The sequence below is a fragment of the Taudactylus pleione genome, unplaced genomic scaffold (assembly GCF_031769625.1).
Source record: "Taudactylus pleione unplaced genomic scaffold, aTauple2 ptg000117l, whole genome shotgun sequence".
Classification (NCBI taxonomy): domain Eukaryota; kingdom Metazoa; phylum Chordata; class Amphibia; order Anura; family Myobatrachidae; genus Taudactylus; species Taudactylus pleione.
In genome coordinates, this window is record NW_028284519.1 from 22,379,193 (window position 1) to 22,398,372 (window position 19,180).

The 19,180-nt window shown below is 47.6% G+C and overlaps 2 protein-coding genes across 6 annotated transcripts in view; both read left to right on the forward strand.

Annotated features, from left to right (window-relative positions):
* LOC148524706 (5-hydroxytryptamine receptor 3A-like) overlaps positions 1-13,531 on the forward strand; it is a 39,207-nt gene extending 25,676 nt beyond the window's left edge. For 3 of the 4 annotated variants that reach the window (XM_088471989.1, XM_088471990.1, XM_088471992.1), the window contains 2 exons: positions 12,377-12,583; positions 13,232-13,531. In XM_088471989.1, the coding sequence (XP_088328115.1) occupies positions 12,377-12,583; positions 13,232-13,497 (473 nt within the window). In that variant the 3' untranslated portion in view covers positions 13,498-13,531. The remainder of the gene's footprint in view (positions 1-12,376; positions 12,584-13,231) is intronic. The other variant, XM_088471991.1, reaches the window with a different exon arrangement.
* A 4,530-nt stretch (positions 13,532-18,061) lies between these two features.
* The window catches only part of NUP93 (nucleoporin 93), a 36,856-nt gene continuing 35,737 nt past the window's right edge, over positions 18,062-19,180 (forward strand). Inside the window, exon 1 of one of the 2 annotated variants that reach the window (XM_088471993.1) lies at positions 18,062-18,164. Coding sequence is in view for 1 of the 2 variants with exons in the window: in XM_088471994.1 (XP_088328120.1) it covers positions 18,318-18,385 (68 nt within the window). In the remaining variant the exon portion in view is untranslated. The other variant, XM_088471994.1, reaches the window with a different exon arrangement.

Consider the following 19,180-nt stretch of genomic DNA (forward strand, 5'->3'; position numbering starts at 1 on the left):
TGAAGGACTCTCAGACCATGAGAAACTAAATTCTCTGGTCTGATGAGACAAAGATTGAACTCTTTTTGGCGTGAATGTCAGGCGTTATGTTTGGAGGAAACCAGCCGCCGCTCATAACCAGGCTAATACCATCCCTACAGTGAACCATGGTGGTGGCAGCATCATGCTGTGGGGATGTTTTTCAGCGACAGGAACTGGGAGACCAGTCAGGATAGAGGGAAAGATGAATGCAGCAATGTACACAGACATTCTGGATGAAAACCTGCTCCAGAGCACTCTTGACCCCAGAATGGGGCGACGGTTCATCTGTCAGCAGGACAACGACCCTAAGCACACAGCCAAGATATCAAAGGAGTGGCTTCAGGACAACTCTGTGAATGTCCTTGAGTGGAAAATGAAACAAATGCAGGTGCACACTCTAGCCACGCAGAACCTAATAATAATACTGCTAAACTGCACCAAAGAGGTTCTTAGCATAATGATGGCCATAATTATGGGCCTGCCCACCATATCCAGGTGACCTCCATCAGGCAGGTCCCTAACACTCCTATGGAACAAATACAGGGCATGGTACCCCCCAGGCTAACCCAGCAGAACCGCCCCATGGCATCACACTAGTGTGAGATGTAAAGTGAAGGTTAAAGAATAATAAGGAACGCCTATGTGTTAAGTCCTACATAAGGGAGATTATAATTAAAAGTTCACTTTAAATCTCACACTAGTGGCCATCATTATGCTAAGACCTTCTTAGATGCAATTTAGCAGTATTATTATTAGGTTCAGTATGGTTAGAGTGTACACCTGCATTTGTTTCATTTTCTGCTTGCAGCACTACAAGTCTCAGCAGGTAGCACCTCACATTGTGCTTAGGGTATGCAATCTAGGGCCCCTCTCCCTAAATGTCCTTGAGTGGCCCAGCTAGAGCCCAGACTTGAATCCAATTGAACATCTCTGGAGAGATCTGAAAATGGCTGTGCACCGACGCTTCCCATCCAACCTGATGGAGATTGAGAGGTGCTGTAAAGAGGAATGGGCGAAACTGCCCAAAGATAGGTGTGCCAAGCTTGTGGCATCATATTCAAAAAGCCTTGAGGCTGTAATTGCTGCCAAAGGTGCATCAACAAAGTATTGAGTAAAGGCTGTGAATACTTATGTACATGTGATTTCTTAGTTTTTATTTTTTTTCATTAAATTTGTAAAAATCTCAAAAATATGAGATATGGTAAGAACTTACCTTTGTTATCTCTATTTCTACGAAGTCCATAGGGTTCCACAGGATACCTTGGGGTATAGGTGATGACGTCAGGCATCGGGCACCATAGAGTTAAAGTTTTCAGCCTCCCAGGATGCACTAGGGTCTCCCTCCTATACCCGGCCCCCAAGCCAAGGCATCTCAGTTACGTACCAAGCCATAGGCCAGAGTAGAAGGAAGAGAGAGAAAAAAGATCTGGACACACACAAGAATCCCATTCTCACCAGAGGGAGACGGAAAAACCGGTGACCAGAGTAAAGCCCATCTGCAGCACAGGTGCGACAGGACGGGAGTCCTGTGGAACCCTATGGACTTCGTTGAAATAGAGATAACAAAGGTAAGTTCTTACCATATCTCATATTTTCTACACCAGGGTCCATAGGGTATCCGGAGGGGCTCTAGACTGCACACCCTAATAGTAATGAAAGGTGCTATCATGCTGAGATTTCAAAGTGGCATATACAAAAAACAGAGTTGCAGATGCACTATGCGATCATTACTGTATACATATAAATTTATAATATAGAATTTCAGAGGTAGTTTGCATATCAATGGCCACTGATACGGGCCTGCCCACCAGCGTCAAGGTCACCTCATTGAGCAGGTCCCTAACACTCTGGGGTTCACATCTGGGACGCAGGGCACCCCAAAAGTCAGTTCAGCCAAAGACCTCCCCAGGGCATCACTCGAAAAAAAGGGTGACAGTGAAGTGTTAAAGTATCAGGTGTGTAAAGTAATTAACAAGTGTTATAATAATGTTAAGGGTAGAATGTGTGTGAAAAAATACATAAATAATAAACAAACATGAAGGTGATATACAAAGTGACTATATGTATTAAATGGTGATGCCCTGGAGAGGTCCAGCCAAAACAGCTCAGGGGGTCCCACACCCAAACGCTCACCCCAAATAAACTGATACTAACAATATAAATAGGGCTTACTTGTAATTATGTCTGTTGCCTTGTGGTCAAATGCTAGGTCCCTGTGCTGAAAGGAGAATCCGCCGCCCGAAGGAAGCATCCTGAGAGGCAAAGGTTTGACACCTTTGTAGTAGTAGTACCTCACAAAGGTATGGACAGAGGACCACGTTGCAGCCTTGCAGATCTGGACTGCAGAGGCACCACGTCGAGCTGCCCACGAAGGACCCACAGACCTAGTGGAATGAGCCCTCATAGAGGATGGAACCGGAAGGCCTTCATGAAGATAAGCTTCTGAAATGGCCATACGAATCCAACCTGCCAATGTCTGCTTTGAAGCAGGCCAACCCTTTTTACGGAAGCCATAGAGGACAAACAAGGCGTCCGACTTCCTACACGAAGAAGTGCGGTCAACATAAATCCTTAAGGCCTGTAGAACGTCCAAAGTGGCCTCACCCACTGACAGGTCAGGTGAGTTGAAAGCCGGCACAACGATTTCCTTGTTGATGTGGAAACTTGAAACAACTTTAGGAAGGAATCCAGGACGAGTGCGCAGCACCGCCCTGTTCCTATGAAAAATCAGAAAAGGGGGTCTACAGGAGAGAGCCCCTAAGTCAGAAACACGTCTGGCCGAAGCAATGGCCAGAAGGAAAATTGTTTTAGCTGTCAGCCATTTAAGGTCCACTGAGCCCAGTGGTTCAAACGGCGGTTCCTGGAGAGCCCTCAGGACCACATCTAAATCCCAAGGCGCCATCGGTGGAACATAAGGTGGCTGAATCCGAAGAACACCTTGCATAAAGGTGCGCACATCGGGGATTGCAGCAATCCTACGATGGAACCAGACTGACAGGGCAGACACCTGCACCTTCAGAGACGCAAGGCGAAGTCCATGGTCCAGTCCCGCCTGTAGGAAAGTTAACACTCTAGACAGACGGAACACCCAAGGGGCATAACCTCTCGGCCCACACCACTGGAAGAACGTATGCCACACACGATGGTATATCCTTGCAGAAGATGGTTTCCGAGCCCTTAGCATAGTTTGCACTACAGAGGTGGAAAACCCCCTGGACCTTAACATGGTCGTCTCAACAGCCACGCCGTCAAAGACAGCCGAGTCAGGTCCGGGTGAAGACAAAGACCCTGTGACAGTAGGTCCGGTCATAGCGGCAACCGCAGAGGGATGTCCACGGACAGACCCTGGAGGTATGAGAACCAGTGCCGCCTGGGAGCTATCAACAGGAGCGTCCCTCCTTCCTGTGAATTTCCGGATTACACGTGGAAGGGAAAACGGAGGAAACAGATAAGCAAACCGGAACGTCCACCGGACGGACAGAGCATCCACCAGAGACGCCTTTTCGTCTCTTGTGCGAGACCCGTACAACGGCAACTTGTTGTACTGCCGTGACGCCATGAGGTCGATCTCTGGAAGACCCCACCTGTCCACCAGAAGTTGAAAGACGTCCTGGTGCAGAGACAATTCCGCCGGATAAACGTCCTGGCGACTGAGAAAGTCCGCCTCCCAGTTTAGGACTCCCGGGATGAATACTGCTGATATGGCCGGGAGATTGCGCTCCGCCCAAACCAGGATTCGGGACACCTCTACGAGCGCCGCCCGACTTCGGGTTCCTCCTTGCCGATTTATGTAGGCCATGGTGGTGGCATTGTCCGACTGGACCTGCACGGGCTGACCTTGGAGAACCCGATGTGCCTGCTGGAGAGCATTGAAAACCGCTCGGAGCTCCAAGATGTTTATTGGAAGCTCTGTTTCCGCCTGAGTCCATCTGCCCTGGAACAAGTGTGGACCCGTGACTGCTCCACAGCCCCGAAGGCTGGCGTCCGTTGTCAACAGGACCCAATTCGCCACCCAGAATGGATGACCCTTGTTGAGATGGGTCGTCTGCAACCACCAGGCTAGGGACAGGCGAACCTCCGGAGTGAGCACCATCGTCTGGGACTTTAGACTCTGAGGCAGTCCATTCCATTTGGACAGGATCAATTGCTGCAGAGGTCTGGAGTGAAACTGGGCATATTCCACCATGTCGAATACTGACTAGTGATCGCGGTGAGCGACAAAATTTGTGGGTCCCAGGGACCCACCACTTTAAAAAAATGGGGTCCTACCGGACCATTTCTGGGTCCCATCAAAATTTATGCTTTAGAGCTCCCCATATGCCTCAGACCTCCCCACATGCCACCACACATACCCACTAGCCCCTAAAATGCAGATCTGATACCCCCAACAGCATCAGATATCCCCACGCCTCTTAAATGCATGTTTTAATGCCTCCATGATCTTTCAGGTAATATGACTTTCCCCCTGTGCAGTGCCCCCAGGAGAGGTCCCCCTGTGCAGTGCCCCCAGGAGAGGTCCCCCTGTGCAGTGCCCCCAGGAGAGGTCCCCCTGTGCAGTGCGCAGTTCATTGAAGGTATCTGCCCCCCTAATAGGTGTGAGTGACCTGGGCATTAGGCCCAAGCCACTAAAGGGCAAATACGTGGGCCCTCTAGTGAGCTGGGCCTAATGTCCAAGTCACAAACCTATTTGGGGGGCATATACCTTCAATTGGGCCTAATGTCCCCTATGTTGTCCGGGCCTTGTGCCCGCCTAGAGACCCACATGCCTATTGCCTGAATTCATCCCACGGGCCAAGTGCCCGACAACCCTGGTGGTCTAGGAAGGAGTGAAAAAAGACCGGTGGCCCAAGGCCGCCTACCGGTACGGTGGAAGAGGCTGCGGGGGGGAGCTTCGTTAGCTCTTTCGCTTTCCTCCCCCACAGTCCTCAGCTTCAGTCTTCTGCTGCTGGCCCGTTCTGGCCAGCGGCACTGCCTCTTCCTTATTGACCGCACCGTCTTCTGGCCTCTTGCGCGGCCGCCGGAACTGTTGCCGCGCCACTCTTCTCTTCGGGAGGTCTTCACTCCTCCCCTCCGCCGACGGACTGATCGTGTTCCCGCTCAGCAGCGTCTATTCTTCCACCAGGTACCCGCCGCGGTGGCTTACCCGACTGCTGGGAACAAACACTGTCCCACCGCCGGGCACGGACGCTGTGCCGATGCTGGGATCAGACACTTGATCCCAGCACGGCTTTCTACAGCAGCAGCCAATGAGAGTCTATCTGACTCTCATTGGCTGCTCTAACAGAGTTGTGTCTGTTACTGCAGGGGGACGCGCTGTGCTGCAGCCAGCTGTCAGGGATTGGCCACAGCGCAGTGCGTCCCCGGGGACTGTAAAAAAGTGGGTCCCCAGTCCCCGATATGGGGTAAAATAAGCGCTATAGCGCGTATTTGCTAACACTGCTGACACCATGGAGCCCAGTAACCTCATCGCCGAGTGCAGAGACATACGGCGACTCTGCAGACAACTGCGCACCCTCAACTGTAAGGGAGAGATCTTTTCCCCCGTCACAAAGATCCTTTGCTGTCTGGAGTCCAATAAGGCTCTGAGGTGTAGAATCCTCTGAGACGGGATCAGGGTGGACTTCTGCCAGTTTATTAACCAGCCGTGCCGTTGCAGTATCGCAATCGTCAGGTCCAAGTGGCGTAGAAGGAGCTCTGGAGATCCTGCTACCAACAGAAGGTCGTCTAGGTACAACAACATGCGGACTCCCTGCAGCCGCCATGACCGCCATAACCTTGGTGAACAAACGTGGTGCTGTCGCCAGGCCAAAAGGTAACGCCCGGAACTGGAAGTGACCGTTGCGGATTGCAAACCTGAGGAACCGTTGATGGCGTAAAAGAATAGGGACATGCAGATAAGCGTCCTGTATGTCCAACGACACCATGTAATCCCCAGGTTCCAGCGCCAGAATGATGGACCGTAGGGTCTCCATCCGAAACCTCGGCACCCGCAAGGACTTGTTGAGTGCTTTGAGGTTGAGGATCGGACGGTACGACCCATTGGGTTTCTGCACCAAAAACAGATTGGAATAGAAACCCTGGCCCCTCTGGGAGAATGGAACAGGCACTATAACTCCAGCCTGGAGCATAGTGTGCAAAACCTTCCGCAGTTCCGTGGCTTTGTTCCGGTCTGATGGAAGACCAGTGGTGAAGAATCGGGATGGGGTCTGTGCCGAAAGGAGAGGACATACCCGTGAGAAACCACCTCGTGAACCCAATTGTCTGTCGTGGTTACCAACCAACACTGGGCGAACTGCAGCGGGCGGCCTCCCACTTTGGGATCCTCCAAAGGGAGGCCCGGACTGTCAGGCCGCAGGCTTGTCAACTGACTTAGGACTTCTGGTAATCCAGGCCTGTTTCCGGGGTTTGGCCGATTGTTGGGGGCCAGCCTGTCGGGGAAAAGACTGTGCGTTAGGCCTACCCTGGGCCCTGTATGGCCGAAAGGACGACGTACCTGAACTGGAAGGAACTGCAGCAGATGGGAGACATGCAGATTTGGCTGCCGCCAGCGTGGCTACAATTTTGTCCAGATCTGGACCAAATAGGACTTCTCCATTAAAAGGCAAAGCTTCCAAGCCCTTTTTGGTATCAGCGTCCGCCTTCCAAGATCGCAACCATAAGGTGCGACGAGCAGCTACAGCTGCCGAAGAAATCCGAGAAGTTAGGGTACTGATATCCAAAGCCGCTTCATTGATGTAAGTGGCCGAATCCCGGAGATTGCCTACCAACTCGGTCTGTTCAGCCGAACAGTCGGAATCCAAAGACGCCTCCAAACTATCCGCCCAGCGCTCCATAGCTCTGGCTACACAAATGGCCATAGCCGGCCTGGCTGCCCCCCCCGCGAGGGAATAAACGGACTTTAGGCAGATCTCCACCTTATGGTCCGTAGCATCCTTCAAGGAGGACATGGAGGGCATGGGCAACGTGGCACTTCGGACCAGGCGTGTCACATGAGAATCCATCTGTGGAGGGGATTCCCACTTAGAAAAATAATTGTCCGCAAACGGGTAAGCCACCGCCAAGCGTCTCTGAGGCTGATACCGTTTACCAGGGTGTTTCCACGCCTCCTCTAAATGGTCTACTAACTGACACGAAAGAGGAAACACTGTGGCGTCACCCTTAATATCCTTAAAAAAGGCATAGTTTGACTTGGACACCGGAGGATCTTCATCCTCAATCACTAAAGCCGTGCGGACTGCCCAAATAAGTCCAGGAATATAAACCTTGGACTTAGCGTCCGACTCTTTAGTACGGAGAGGTTCTTGGTCAGAAAGATCCAGAATCTCCCCATCATCAGATGTCCCGTCGTCATCCTCATAAGGAGCGGACAAAGACGCCACTGGCCGCTTATGTGGCCGCAACACAGACTCCTCTTGTATCACGTCCGACAAATGCTGTACAGAACTTGTCAGTGAATTAAGCCACGCAGGCTCCTGAGAGACCTTGGGAGGGGAAATAGGGAGACTGTGGGGTACCATCAATTGTCTTGGGAAACCCTGCATGGGTGACGACACCACTGACTGCTGGGACAATCCCATCTGTGAAAACGCAGGCTGCGGAGCTAACTGGCCCACTAGGGTTGTAAGCACTTTGCCGAAACAACTCCAGGGCGGTTCCTGTACCGGAGCCATGACAGTAATTGGCCGTGCCAATAAATAACACTGCCGACATAGCCCCTCCGCGTTACCCTCCCCCTCCGCTATTGGTACCTTACACGTAGTACACATAAGCTGGAGAGGAAAGTCACTCTCAGACATGATGGTAAGTATGTGACCCCTCTCACTGATACTTGTTAGTATAGTGGGAGAACCACCCTGCAATCACCGCACCGCAAGGGCTTTAGCAGAAGAAGAGCAGGCATAGTGAAATGGCTGGCAGTAGAAAGTGAAAGTACAGGCAGCAGACGCTAGCAGAAGTCACATACAATGCAAAGAAATCAATTCCTGCACTATCAGCGCTGATCCTCAACTACGCAGACACAGAGTCTGGTAGGACACAGCGCTGCATACACAGACCTGTTACCAACGGAGGAGAGGTATGCCGGGGGACCCAGACCACGATGCCACCGATCATCAGCGTCCAGCAGCGCTCACCATGCTTCAGCAAAGATGGCCACTAAGGAGCAGAGAGGAGGCTGGCCTGGGGGAGGAGCGCTGCCACAGGGCCAGTCAGCAGATGCAGAGAGGGCTGTGTGCAGCGGGGGAGGCGCCTGCTGTGTACAGGGAAGGCGCGATCCCCTGGCCTGCAATTAACCCCTGGGACGCCGCAGAGCTACCGCTCAGCCGCAGTCCGCTGTCCCAGGGGGGTAGTGGAAGCGCAGGTTAGTTACCTGGCTCCACGCTGCAGCCAGTCCCCAGGGAGCCCCCTGCCTGGGGACTCTGGAGGATGTGCTCAGCAGGGACCCACCGCAGGACCCCGCTGCTTACCTGCTGCCCCCTTGAATCCGGCCATGGTCCCAAACATCTGGGGTCACCGGTAGCTGTGACCCCAGATGGTTACCAGCATCCCCGGATCAGTACCGGCGTTCTGGTACCGACGGGGGTGTAGGGAAGACAGCATGGACGTCAGCATTGACTGTCCATGCTGTACTTCCAGATGAGCAGCCACAGCTGCTTACGAAGAAACTTCAGGGACTAACCTAAGCCCCCCTCTAAACAGGTGCATCCGACTCCGAGCCGGGCACCAATGAAAACTGAGATGCCTTGGCTCGGGGGTGGGGTATAGGAGGGGGACCCTAGTGCATCCTGGGAGGCTGAAAACTTTAACTCTATGGTGCCCGATGCCTGACGTCATCACCTATACCCCAAGGTATCCTGTGGATACCCTATGGACCCTGATGTAGAAAAAACTTTTACATGTTGTCATTATGGGGTATTGTGTGTAGAATTTTGAGGACAAGAGTGAATGTATTCCATTTTGGAATAAGGCTGTAACATAACAAAATGTGGAAAATGTGAAGTGCTGTGAATACTTTCCAGATGCACTGTAGGCAAAGTTAGGCAATGGCAGGTCATAGGAATTGCAGGCTATGCAGAGCTGGCCAGAATCGTAAATAAACCTACTTTCAGATGCATCTTCTGCACCTAGGGTTAGTGAAGAGATGCACTGACGTTGATGGGTGTCAAACCCAGTGTACCAATAGGGGCGTTCAATACGGCCAAATTTAATTTACCTCTGCATCAGCCCCTCTATGTAAGTTGCTGTGTTTATATATTAGGGCTCCATAGATAAAGTTTATTGAGTCAATCAATATACTCATAGAAATGATCAGTATGTGACTCCTGCAGCAGTCTGTGTGAGGAGCACTACCAAACATTAATTAGGAGAGCCAGTGACAGTAGGGACATTAATTATAAGGAACATCAGGGGATGGCTTATCAGTAACTGAAGGAGAAGCAATTCCAGGGCAGAAAATACCATAAATGGACAAGACAGAAGTATAACTCATAGACCTATATGTATGTAACAGGATACTAACTAGTCAGTGAAGCCAGGGTGAGGAGTCTAGAGCTGACAGTCATACTGAGTAGGGTCAAAACCAGCATGAGCAGTCAACCAGACAGGGATCTGTACATAAAGATAAATAAATAAAGCCAGAATAAGGTTGGGTAACTGGATGGACCTGTCACCGAACCTCTCTGGAGAACAGGTTTATCTGTCTGAGCATGTAGTTTGGCCTATAGCAGCTGCCTTCATCCTTGATACAGCTTTTGGGTACCCAGATACCTCCTGGACTCGGATAGCATGAGGAACTTTGGACCTACAGCAGAAGATGCTGGAGAAAACACTAGTAGGACATAGAAAATAAGGAAAAATAGCAATAATAACTGCACAAGGCAAACACAGGGTGGACAATGGGACAAGATAACAAGACCTGGAAAGAGACAGAAGCTATACAGTGACACTAAAACTCTGAAATTGACACATAAGATAAGAGCAAGTGGCCCATGGCCACAGGCAAGAATGCAGGAAGCACACATCAAAAGATCCAAAAACTGGACAAACAGCATACCCAAGCAAACGCCAGTGTCCCTACAATCTTTACGTTATCCTGGAGATTGCTGGGACCTCACTACATCTGGAATCGTTAGGCAGATGCAGAATGTAGAGACATTGACACATGCCACCAAAGCAGAGGGTCTGGTTTCAATTTCAAGCATAAGCTTTAATGACTTGCATCAAAATTATGTATACACAATTATATGGAATCATTCACAATTACATAAGTAATTTTGAAATCCAGAAATATGTCTAGATTGTTAAACTCCTCTATAGAATTATGACATACCTAAAATAACACTAGTTTGGTAACACTTCCAATTTAATTTATATATTAACAAAGAAAAATGGTAGTTGCTCAGATCAGCTTAATTGCATAACACAGGTGCTTGTAAAGGGCGGGGTTTACACTGAACACAGAAAAAAAGAGAGATTTGCCCTCCAGCACACTGCAGCAAAAACAATACTTAAATCCTACATGATAATAGAGATTTAGAGGTATTGGTTACACATATTTGCAAATATATGAATAAGCGCCAGGCCAATCGTCAAGGCTCCTCTATACTGGCGTCCCTAATATTAAGGGGCTCACGTCCGAGAAGCAAGGCACCCCAAAAAAATTCCAACCAAGGGCCATCCCCAGGGCATCACACGAAAAGGGAAAAAGGTGATAGTGAAGTATGTAGAAAAGATGTGTAAAGATAAATCAATAAGTGTTAATGAAATGATAAAGAATTAAAATGACATATATAATGTACAAACAATTAGAGAAGTGATAAAATCGTGTGATGCCCTGGGGATGGCCCTTGGTTGGAATTTTTTTTGGGGTGCCTTGCTTCTCGGACGTGAGCCCCTTAATATTAGGGACGCCAGTATAGAGGAGCCTTGACGATTGGCCTGGCGCTTATTCATATATTTGCAAATATGTGTAACCAATACCTCTAAATCTCTATTATCATGTAGGATTTAAGTATTGTTTTTGCTGCAGTGTGCTGGAGGGCAAATCTCTCTTAATTTATATATTACTGCTGTTGACATAACGTCAACATGATCCACGTTCTTATGCAGAAAGCACAAGTGTGAGTAATGGATCTAGGGCAGGGATGGGGAACCTCAGGCCCTGCGGCCGTATAAGGCCCCCAGAATCATTTGGTCTGGCCCTCGGAGCTTTTTTCTGCTAGCCTCATCTGGATAGCAGGGTGCCTATAATGGCACACTGCAGCCAGAATCTATGCAGCAGTGCCGCCTGGAGCTTTAGACGGTCACACCGCTGCCCTTACAGCTCCCCGGAGCATCCTCGGGATGCTCCAAGCATTGCTGTAATCACTGGCGATTGTGACCCTGTCCCCGTGTGACATCACACGGAGGGGGTGTGGCCTGCACCGGGACCGCAAATAATGTTATATATATCAAAATGGCCCTCGGCAGAAAAAGGGTTCCCCACCCCCTGATCTAGGGGCATGCAAGAAGTCATGTTTTGCATTGCTACAATATGTACATGCATAATTTTCTTATTGATACAGTACATCATGTTTAAGATGAAAATCTATTGGTCTTCACTCCAGGCCCTACTCAGACCTTAAAACTGCAACCCCTTCAAAATATTACTATAAGATGAAGCTTGGTAGCTACCAGTTTTCTTGGTTTGTTTCTGCAGGTTGCTATAATTTGATTCTGTTCAGTGTTATGGACTACCACAGGCGCATAATGTAGTGATCAGACAGCTTTTGGAATGCCGCTCTGAGCTCTGCCTGATTTGTTTTCTGTAAATACCCCCCCCCCCCATCTGCCTTCATATGACTTGCTAAGAGTTGTGAGGCTGTGTATTGACAAGTAGGCATAATTTGTAACTTACAGAGAGATTTGAAAAAGGACATGACTTGTAGGATAACTATGGAAATGCAATATTAGGTGCATGCATAAAAACCTAAAAGAAAAATTAAAATAAATATTTTATGTAGTTTTGCTGCTTTAATGTAACTTAATAGTCAATAAGGAGCAAATAAGTAAGGCGATGGCTGTGTGTTCAGGGGCAGGAGACAGAAAACATTTCAGCTCAAAAATAAATTTATTTTAGAATTGTTTCATGATAATTTCTAATGCTATCAAATTAGCAAGAGGTAATGTGCAAATGTACCATTTTTATTATAAAAGCTTTGCTCTGTGTGCATCAAAATACAAGAGGAAAATCTGCAAAATATGACATTGGAACAAAGATGTTAAGCTTACAAGTGATTCTAATACAAAAACATTGCCTATTTACTGTATGTGTTCCAAAAATCTTTCTGCTATTTGATTGTGTCTTGTCTCCATCCAGGTGTCTTCTGCATGGTTTGCTTACTGATAATGATTATTAGCATCATGGACTCCATCTTTATATCTTACATGCTGTACCTGTCTGCTGTGCAGCCGGATGTACCCAAATGGTTAAAGCTTTGGGTTCTGAAACGGTTGGCAATTGTCCTTCGAATTTCCACAAATGTTGAGTTATCCCAATCCATAGATATCAGTGTTAAAAATAAAGGTATAATTCAAGTTTGTCAGATACTGTATGTATGTGTTTGGCATGAGGGGGACAGGACCTATAGCTTTAACTGGCTAATATTATTTCCATAAAACGCTCAGAAATTGTTTTTTGTTTATGATTGAATTAGGTCAAGAACATCTATTTATAACTTATCCAATATGATTTTATATAAAAAAAAATATATTTCTAAACACGTAACATTAATATAGATTTTATCGATCAGTGGTATTACGGACAATTGATGATCGGAACATCGCAACCAGGTATACACTGGGGGGCTGAGGACTCCTTCATTTACATTTCCCCGATGGCTGTTCCACTCTGCAACCGCCGCTTGGAGGTTACTGCCGGGCTCCCCGATCAGCAGTGATCGGCTGCATGGCACACTGGGGGAGAGTGCAGGGATGCAGAAGGGCAGGGAGGTCCCTCTGCCATTGGCAGCTACTGGAGGATTATCCTCCGGCAGCCGTTCAGTGGGTGTTTCTTATCGGTCGCATTGTTTGCGACCATGTCAGGGAGCGCACAGCCTGGCGTGGCCGCAAACAATAGGACCATGCAGGGGAAGTGGCTGACTTTAAAAGTCGTCTTTACTGCTAAAAATGTCTCAAGTAATGGATTCAATGTGATTTTTTTTATCTCTAACAGTGAATGAGCTCCCAGGAATCCCTGAATCGGAATCTAGTAGGCCGCCATCTAAAGACTCTAAGGACAGTGCAGAGATCAAACTACTGAAAAGACTGCTTTTGGAGCTACTTCTGGTCCGCCGACATCTCATTCTCTCCAAAAAAGAGGAAGAGGCAAAGTCCGAATGGCACTTGGTGGCTTTTGTCTTGGACCGGTTCATCCTTATACTCTATATAATCATTGTCAGCATCATTGTTGTTGTAATGGTGCTGGTGTGGGCAATATAAGAAATAAAGAATATATTTATATTTATTCACTATCTGACATAGCAAGATGGAATTATTGTGAGTTGACATTTGCTGCATCACAAAGATAACGATCAGTATTTTATAAAAATTAAGTTATTTTGAAATATATATAGTACAAAGATGTCAGCTATAATAATGTACAGAATGCAGTGGAAGTTATATGCAAAGCACTCCACTTGTATACCTCAAACCGTTTGGATTTTCAAGTACTTAACTGCTCTTTGTCCTCAGGAGCCACCTCAGTGTCACAGTAGTGCACCTTATTGTGTGGAAAGGTAGAAAAATCTTTAGACGAACACTGGACATTGGAAAGCTGCACCCGATGCTGACAACCCTCGAATTTACGGAAAAAGTACTTCCATCAAATCGGAAATATCGATGGTTGCTAACTATCGGCTTCCGATGTCCATCCTTACTCCAACCTCTTATTGACTTCTTATTTGTACTCCAGCCTCTCATTCATTTTTATCCATGCTCGGCCTCCTATTCACTTCCTTTTCGTGATTCAGCCTCTTATTCACTTATTATTCGTCCAATTTTCATGGAAAGACAGATGCAGCAAAGTTCCGGCCAGTTCAGAATAGGATAGATATGTATGATATGTATGCAATAATTCACCATTTGCAAAGGTCCACAGAGAACCGTTCAACTCAGAATCAGATGGACTCATGATGTTGTGCTGCATATGTATCAGGTTATTATGAGTAAAACCATGTTGTTGTTTTTTGTTCACACCCCTATTGGGGCGATAATCTGCATAGTATTGGTGCGCAAAGTTTATACGGAATTTAATCTACCTCATACTCTAGTGAATTAATTTATTGACTATGGACTAGAAACAAAGCCAGCAAAACAAGATGTTAAAGAAAGAAACTGCATGCCTAATTTATTAGAGAACAGGGGGGCTGAAGCCGACTCCCCAAACTGATGTAATATGAAACAAGTGCCAAGCACAGTAAGCAATGGCCGTTTTAATAGAAACCTGTTAGTGGGAAAACATGCCTGATGCAAACAGGTCTACCAAGTGCAGAGTTATTCCAACTATGGTGCAGAAATAATAATGAAATGAAAATACCTTTGCTAAACCTAAGTAATATAAACTCTGTGATCCCCTAAGGTGACATAAATCTGGCACAGGAACAAGGTTGTAGGAGCCTCTGAGCGATGTACTGTACAGTGGTGCAAGAAGGAAGAGCTCATATAAAAGGGAGAATTTATTTCAGGAATAAGGTTTAAAGTCTGTATGTAAAATAACTGTGAGAACAGGTTTTAAAGAATGTGTAGGATTCAATGCATAGGAATCTATATAATTAAAAATACATGCAGGTTGTGTTTAAAAAAAGCATATAATCACGCAGGCGCCTGATTCAAAGTTGCACACAAATCTGCCGAAATTTGATGTCATCGGTGAACGGAAGTCCAATGCGAGTATCCGCCCGTATTCTGAGTCACATGGATATTTGCAACAGCAGCGCCGCCAGTCCACAAGAGCAGCAGTCATCCCTACTATGGGAACACACACCTACCTCATACTAGGTGAACGAGGTACTGCTGAAATAGGCATCCCCCTGTGTGCACAGAAGTAGGGTTGTGGTGTATAGCCAGTTTATGTTGTCACAGTTACCGCAAAAAACCATTACGCCAGCTTAAGCTGGCGCTAATATTGCAATGTAGCAACCGCAGAGCAGAGTGCAATTTTTTACTTCTTTCCCCTGGCATAATCCTGCTGTAAGAAGCCTCCGATGGCATTTTACACTGTGCTATAGCAGTGGTTCCCAAACTGTGCGCCCTGACACCCTGGGGTGCCTCAGGACACTTGTAGGGGTGCCTCAGGTTGGTGGTCCAGCACCAAATCAAATTATTTATGGTCAATGTAATATAAATATGTGGACAAACAGAAACGCAAACCTGTCCACCTCCACATAACTGACCCTAAGGATGACAGGTAAGCACAATTTACTTCACTGTACTACTTCACTATTCTTTTCTGAATCTCTCAAGAACAAACAAACTTAGGGGTGCTGTGAAAACAATGCTGAATCTCTAGGGTGCCGTGATTTTAAAAAGTTTGGGAACCACTGTGCAATAGCCATCGTTAAAACAATATTACTGAGGTTTCCATTTCCTGGGGGCGATTCAATTGTTTTTAAGGCGGCTACTTGTTTAGGGCATCTGACGGAGCAATTCAATGGTTGAGCCGTTCGGGCGCAATTGCCGTCGGCATTTCTGCTCGCATGCTTGGGGGAGGGTGCATAAAAATGTGCGATAAACCCGTGCTTAGGGCACTGAAACAGAAGTTTGGGCGTCCTAAACAGGACATTAGATGGGTTTAGCCATTTTACACTGCTAAACCTGGTCTAATAGGGTGTGAAGACCACGACAATCAACGGGCGCCCATTAATGTTAGCCACCCACACACAAATTTGGATCGCCCTCTCTGAATAGTGCAGAATGACATGCACCAGCCAATCCAAAGAAAGGTGCAGCCTAATAGATCACAGCTGGAATTCTATATGAGAATCCTCAATGCTTGGGAATGGAAAGGGACCGGGTCAGAGATTCCATCTTAAGTTTATCAAGTCGCAGTACCTGTCTCTCTGTACAATGGGGTATATTCTGAGACCACCCCTGATTCATCCCGAGCTCCCTGCAGACTCATGGCTGCATGAACAGCTCTTTGTAACAGACAGGCCCATGAAGACAATGTGCTTGTGTTAATCTAGCTCTGGCACATGAGCACTGCCGAAATAGGGGTATCACTTTGTGAATTGCAGTAATAACTTGTTTTGTATCGCTGCGGTACTGTTACGGTTCTCGCACGGTTGCGTAAGACCTCTAGAGCCAATGGTAGGATCTTCCATCAATAACAGCCACCAGTTGTTCCCTAGTGATTTATACTCACACCGGTACTTAGGTGGCCGTCTGGATTTAAACCTCCAGCAGTAGAGGCTTACACAACCGACGACACACCACAGGACTGCTGACAAGAGGAGTGGCAGTCCTTCCACTGCTGGTACTAGCTGGAGTGAGGCTGCAGGTGAATGGTACTAGAACAGGTGTGATGGACAGGGTACTCTAGCAGCGACAGAGGATTGGTCTCAGAAACGTCTAGGGACTATGGTGCAGCTGGGTAGTCAGGCTGCGCAGCAGGAGTGACCTGGACTGTGATATTGCAGGATTTCAGACAAAGACTAGACAGGCAAGATAACGGACAAGGCAAATAACAAACATGGACTAGACAGGCCAATAACAGACATGAACTAGACATACAAATAACAAAAAAGGACTAGACAGACCATGTGGCAGAGCTACTGCCTGAAGTAGCAGACTGGGTTCAAGGTGTGGCCTTGCAGGCCGAGGTGCGACTGGAACCACACAGAATGGCCTTGAGGGCCGAGTTGCGACAGGAACAACACGGAGTGGCCTTGAGGGCCGAAGAGCGGCTAGAGAGCAGATATGTAGACAGGCTGTGATGCTGCTTTACAGGCCGAGGTGCAGCTATGACAGCTGAGTTGCGACTAGTGAGCAGAGACGTAGAAAGGCTGTGATGCGGCCTAGCAGGCCGAGGTGCAGGAACTAGACGACAGACAGGTGCACTCAGGCACGTCAGGAACACAGGATGCAGGCAGTGAGGTTTAGAACACTGCAGACTAGAATCAGCTGGAAACAGACTGTGACGGCTTGGCAGGGATGTGGTATAGAAATGCCACGGGCAACAGAGAGGTAGGCCACGACTGCAGGAGTCACTGCTCCGGGAAATCCAAACAGCAAGGATGTGAGCAGATGGAACCACAGCAGATGACTCACTGGAAACTTCTAATCCAGCAGACAGGAACACTTGTAGCGCCATATAAATAAAGGATAATAATAATAATAATAATAAGAGGCTGGAGCACGAATAAGAAGTGAATAAGAGGCTGGAGCAGGAATAGAGAGCTAACTTCAGCCACATGAAACAGTCTGGAAGCGCTTATCTTAACAAATACTAAATATTACAAGGACTGTATGTATGAAAAAAATGACTATTCATACAAAGAGCGCTTACTTCTAAAATATACTAAATTTAATATAAGAATAAAACACAATGAAAGAAATATAAATTACACACAATGAACTTCAAACTGGTAAAAATTAAAGATATACCAATATTAATATCACAATCTAAACGAATCATCTTTGCAGTAAGTAGGTGTCTGACTTGTGCATCAGTATAAATAAAACAAATGTAAATGACCATGGTTAGGAATATTCCTGTAATTTCTGCAGAATAATGCTTCCCCTCATTGGGGTTATAGCTGCCAGGTGGGTGTCCGCCCTACTGTACACACTGCTATAGATTACAGACCCTCCGATGTGTGTGAGCCTGTGTCTACATAACCTCTGGGGAGAGTGTAATATATATTCCGGGACACTAGAGTGCAGGAATCGGGCTCATTGTGCCCGCACACAGTAATATAGACCCCGGGGGGCCCGTACATTATACAGGGAGAACACAGTACTGTCTCGCGACCACCACCTCTGTGCGCGCCCAGCGCTGTCACAATGTTAATAAAGTTATTTTGTGGCGCACAGCACTCTGGGAAGAGAACGGACCAATCAGAGGAAAGTGTCCGGAGAGCGCGAGGAGGAGACCGGGCACTGGCAAGGTACGAGACACACACCGGGGCGGCCCTTGCTGTGGAACCACAAGTCCCAGCTTGTCATAATATGCTGCAGCTGTACAACCTTGGCTACATGTTCAGTGACAGGGGTCCACGTGGTGCACTACAGATCCCAGCATTCGGCAGACAGGCAGGCGTATGGGAGAAGCGGAGATGATATGTTACAGGCAGCAAGATTATATTCCCCTTCTATGCCCACGTGGATGGTAGGGAATGACGTTGGACAGTAACTGATGACGTCAAGGTCTTTTCCGTGAAGGGAATTTAGACATTACCCAGTCAGCATGTGTATGCATGATCTACATTATACAGTGATGCCTGGCCCTGTGCCCTGCACCTACACAGTCATGTCATGTATGCTATATCAGTGTTGCTTCCAAGATTCTCAAGGTAGAACTACTTGTCTGTTCTGCAAGTTATCATTCCAGACTGCCTGTGACACACACTTATGCTGCCCATCCACTAGGCGATTATACCTAGCGATGGAGCCATAACGACTGTCGTTATCGCTCCATCGCTTGGTAATCGCCCGCACATCGGGCAGTAAAATGTTAAAAATGACCAGCGAAGTGCGCGTCCGCTGGTTGTTTTTGACATCAATCATCGTCCGAACATTACTGTCAACCTGACGACCGCCGTCAGGTTGCTATGTTCGGGGATGATTGATCTGCATACACTGAACGTCTGAACGTTCAGTGTATGCACTGCACCCCGTGGGAGACGACGGCGTCATAATCGTGCCGTTGTCCCTGCATCGTGTAGTGGATGAGCAGCATAGCACACTTCTACAGATCTGCATAGAGCATCACATGCTGCAGGTACCAGAGCAGCACTGCAAGGCAATGAATGAGGCGGGAGGGCTGCAGTGCTGGGGCAGTTATGTGAGACACCAGAGGTGGCAGTACAATGGCAGTATGTGTAAAGGCAGAGGAGGGATCTTATGGAGCATACAAACGGTCAGATTTTTCTTCAGATCTGAATGATAACTATTTTAAAAATCG